The sequence below is a fragment of the Physcomitrium patens genome, chromosome 26, assembly GCF_059467195.1.
Source record: "Physcomitrium patens ecotype Gransden chromosome 26, ASM5946719v1, whole genome shotgun sequence".
In the NCBI taxonomy this organism is placed as follows: Eukaryota; Viridiplantae; Streptophyta; class Bryopsida; order Funariales; family Funariaceae; genus Physcomitrium; species Physcomitrium patens.
Genome location: NC_143435.1, coordinates 2,861,177 through 2,865,849, shown reverse-complemented (window position 1 = coordinate 2,865,849; position 4,673 = coordinate 2,861,177). Strand labels below are relative to the sequence as shown.

The 4,673-nt window shown below is 39.6% G+C and overlaps 1 protein-coding gene across 1 annotated transcript; it reads left to right on the top strand.

Annotated features, from left to right (window-relative positions):
* The first annotated feature begins 2,635 nt into the window (after positions 1–2,635).
* On the top strand, positions 2,636–4,673 carry LOC112277786 (peroxidase P7). The gene is made up of 4 exons (XM_024510506.3): positions 2,636–2,956; positions 3,160–3,354; positions 3,462–3,630; positions 3,871–4,673. The coding sequence occupies exons 1-4, from the start codon at positions 2,738–2,740 to the stop codon at positions 4,296–4,298; spliced, it is 1,011 nt and encodes a 336-aa protein (XP_024366274.1). The 5' UTR covers positions 2,636–2,737; the 3' UTR covers positions 4,299–4,673.

The window sequence follows — 4,673 nt, the reverse complement described above, 5'->3', positions numbered from 1 at the left end:
ACCATTCTCTTTAAAATATCAAAAATATATATGTGAGATATTTAATACAGTATTCTAAATCATAAAGCTTTTGACATCTATCTCTATCATGTCTTTTTGGTTAGTCAAAATATTCATTGTGTTTATATGGACTTTCATTATATCTCCAACTTCACTTTTTTTTTTTTTTTTTTTTTTTAATATGACTGATTGATACCAATCATCTCAATCCACAATTTTTTTTTTCTTGTTGTATCTATATATATACAAAAATATTAAATAGACTCACTCATTTCTAAAGTTGACCTATTGACAATAAAATATAGTTACTACCTCCACAAAATCTACTCTGCTATACTCTAAGATTTACTTTGCTCATATCTACGTTTTTTTTGTTCTTACATCTACTATACTTGCTCTCAAATCTAATGTGCTCTAATCTCATATTTACTTTATTCTAAATTAATGCAGAATAATACTAAGAGTTGGCATAATAAATCTAAGAAAAAAACAAAATAGATTTAAGATTAGATCAAAGCAAAGTAGATCTAAGAGCAGAGCAACATCAATTTGATGGAGGTAGAAATTATGTTTTACCAGCAATAGATTGATTTAAGAAATATGTGAGTTAATTTAATATTCTCATAAAAAAAATGATACATATATATATATATATATATATATATTCGTACAATAGTTCTTTTTATACAATTGATGTAAGTTAATATGTGTATTTTATTTATTTATTTAATAATAAATACCATAAAGATTAATTTTTTAGAAAATAAAATTATTTACATCTTAAATATTTAAATTATATGTTATTAATTCTATTTGAAATCTACAATTTTACAACACTTAGTACTTAACGCAAATGACTAATTTAATTTACTTATGCTCTTATCATATATTACATTGTTCTTTTAATTTTTCCAAATATTGCATCTTGTGTGTTGCACATCACATTATTATCCATTAATTTGCCAGTTTTATGCTTTTCTAGCATGTGTGCTAAGATTAATTCTCTTGATGTGGTGCATGCAATCTTTGTCAGAAGTTTCAATATATTATATACTACACCTATTTATGTACAATCTTGATTCATTTTTTTATAATGATTTTTTTTGTCTTCGGTGTTTACAAAGATTATAGATCCCATTATTAGAATAAATGAGCTAGGATATATAAAAATATGAATAATTTCTAAATGAATGAATGTATAGATACATTCATTCACAAAAGGGAGAAAGTGAAGAAAGTGAAGCAAGTGAATAATTTCTACATGAATGTATCTTTTAAGGGTGCTGTAATATGATTGATTGACACCAATTGTCTCAATGGGCGGAAGAGATTTGCTCACCATATCCTCTGACCAGACCCAAACAAAATGTGACCTTTCCACGCATTTCCAGTTATCGACAGTGTTCGAGGCATGAGCCACGTTGGTGTTTCTGTAACTGATTCCAGGCTCACAAAGCAAAGCATATCCCATGACTTCTGGAAATCAAATAAACACCTTCTCTGCCGAACTATGACAGGTCTGGACAGATCCAATTTTGCTAAACAGGGACAAATCTGTGTAGATTCAAGCTTGCGTGATGGAGAGAGTGCGGAAGAGTGTACTGGTCTGTTATGCTCGATGTAGTCTCGCTTCATGTTCCGAGACCGCAACAAACATGGTCTAACCCAAATGAGTAGCTATCCGGACAGAGAGCTATCAAAGGTTTTCTCAACAGTGCGAGGGAGTCTGTGGAGGAAGATCGATGAGGTGGGTCATGTCATGGAATCAGTCTCTTGATTGAAAGGCCGGCATTGACGCCACCCATCGAATCGGAGCTCTTACAGACATAAAGCGATTTAATATTGCATTCATGGTTTGAAGTATTTGTTCCGGCAAGTTTGCAATGTAGAACTAGATTTTTTAGGATAGATATATGTAGATCTGTAGACTCGATTTCAAGGACGTACATTCAAAGCCAAAAAGAAACAAAATTGTTTCGTCGTCACAGTCAAAGTTTTATTTACCTGCTGCCTCTGTACATTGAGAAAAGTATACACAATTCACATGGTCGTTTTTCAATTTACAGCGGGTTTAGTGACCAAAGCTTTTTAAGAACTTAAGACTTTCTAGTGGTGTGCTCTAGTGGTGCTGGTAATACGAAATTCACATGAAGGTCTGCATGAAGTGAACTGAGTTGGATGGACTTCTCCCGTGACTCGAACATGATACAATTCTGTCAGAAGCGATCTCAGTCGGCAGAATATCTGGGGGGTTTTTTGCAGATCAAGAAACCAGTGTTTGACGTGAATATCACCAGAAGCATTCATACCCATTCCAAAATATGGTCGGCGTCCATCCGCTTGATTATTCTGCAATGTGTATGCGTCTGTTGGGATTGAGCACAAGTAGAGAGTTAATTGAATCTCGTATTCGTCAACTGTGGGTCCTCGCTAGCAACTTTCAATCGTGTACAATGATGTGCCACCAAAGCTCGGATTTCGAGTGTTCGGAAATGGAGCCCACCATACATCATCGACTGGGAGCAAGCGCCGAGGTTAAAGGACCAAAACTTTACCTTGCTAAATAAGTTTACTAATGTAAATGCAGCAACTCCTATATTACTGGCAGAAGAGACTAGTCTCTATGTCTGAGAGCTTGGGAGTAGGATGTTCTTTTTTGGCAACCGCCACTGATTCTGCTGTCGTCCCGTGTGAGTTGAAGCTTTGACGGCAGTGGCCTTGTTTGAGAAGTGAAACAATGGCCATCTCGAGAGCTAGAGCGCGGGTTGTAGTGGCATTAATACTTGTGAAATTTGTCATCCTAGTCAACGCCCAAGTTCTCACCACTGAATTCTACGACGAGTCTTGCCCCGAAATTTATTCCATTGTCAAAGAGGAAGTGCAGAAGGCGGTGGAGGCCGAGAAGAGGATGGCGGCTTCCTTGATTCGCCTTCATTTCCATGACTGCTTTGTCAATGTATGAACTCACAGAATTTCCAGTGAAGGCAACATCTGTGATGCCAGAGTACATGATCCGTAACAAACTGAATATTCAACACAGAAGAGTATCCCTGTTTTTATGTCGTTGATATGTAAATGGTCGATCTGTGGTGTGCACTTCGATCGTGGTCAGAGCCCAGTTTGGTAGAAGAATGTACTAACTTTCGTGGGTTGTGGTAGGGATGCGACGGATCGCTTCTTTTGGACGATCCTATTTTGGGAGGTACTGGAGAAAAGCTGTCACGTAGCAACTTAAACTCCACTAGGGGGTTTGAGGTGATTGACACCATCAAGACTCGGCTGGAGTCTGCATGCCCAAACACCGTCTCCTGCGCCGACCTCCTGGCTATCGCAGCTCGTGACTCTGCTGTTCAGGTACCACCATGTTTCTCAATCTATCCATAATACATCTGTAAGCTATCTCCTTGACCAAAGAAAAATTTCAGAACTTTTCACAGCGAGACTGTGGTTGAATGTGTAAGGTTGGGTTGACCGACACCTATCCTGTGTACTTCGGTCGCCGTGACAGCCTGACCGCAAGTATAGATGAAGCCAACTTACGACTCCCAACACCGAACAGCAATTACTCCGTCCTGAAGGCTAATTTTGAATTCCAAGGCCTTGATGAAACTGATCTCATCGCCCTATCAGGTATCAGATTCTGTTCACTGATGTCTAACTACCACACATTTGGCACTCCGACAATGCTCAGACATTGCTACGGGTGTCTCAGTGCCCACTACTTACTTTGAACACTGGCACAAAGATACAGCCGGCCATGCCAGTGGCACGACACTCGTTGCTAATTTCTGGTCAAATTCAGTTGTATTTTGTAGCAGATAACCACGGATTTGACTGAAAGGTTGACCATTGCTTGGTATCCAATTGCAGGTGCTCACACAATCGGCAGAGTCCGATGCATAGTCATTACCGTGTCCAACTCATCGACAGATCCCAACATCAACGCCGCGTTTCGCGACACCCTGATTAAAGCCTGTGACACTGCCAATGGAACAATCGATCCCCCGCTGCAGAACTTGGACGTCAAAACGCCGGACAAGTTCGACAACAACTACTTCAAAAACCTGCGCAGAGGGGAAGGTGTCCTCACCAGCGACCAGACGCTGCAAAGCACTCCAGGCCCCAACGTGGGCATCGTCAAGGACTTCGCCAAAAACAAGGAAAACTTCTTCACTCAATATGGGCTCAGCAGCATCAAGATGGGCTACATCAGACCTCTCACTGGAGACCAGGGAGAGATCCGAAAGAACTGCCGCGCCGTGAACTCGGCACCATCATCTCTCGTCGCTTATCAGTAAATCTACGCTTGCATTTCGCATCCAACCTTGCTGATTCATCGATCCGGCATCGACATACCTTCATTTTATGTTTCACAGTTTCTCTCTCAGGTTTGCAGTTTAGAGTCGAGCTGCACCCAACTGATGAAGCATCAGCAGACATGGAATTTCTAGAGTCCGTAGCTGGTGAGTCTGTTCATAAGGATGTGTGGGTTTCGAGTGCTGATGGTGGTGGATTTGCTTCTGTGTCAACACCATTTGTATTGCACAAAGTGTTTCTTGTATGTGAGTATGTGTGTGTAAAATAGTTTTTGCAAAGAATTCAGACAATGTGTGAGGAATTCTGGAGACTGTGTTACATTGCCTTGAAATGAAGAGGGAGATTTTGGAGAATAA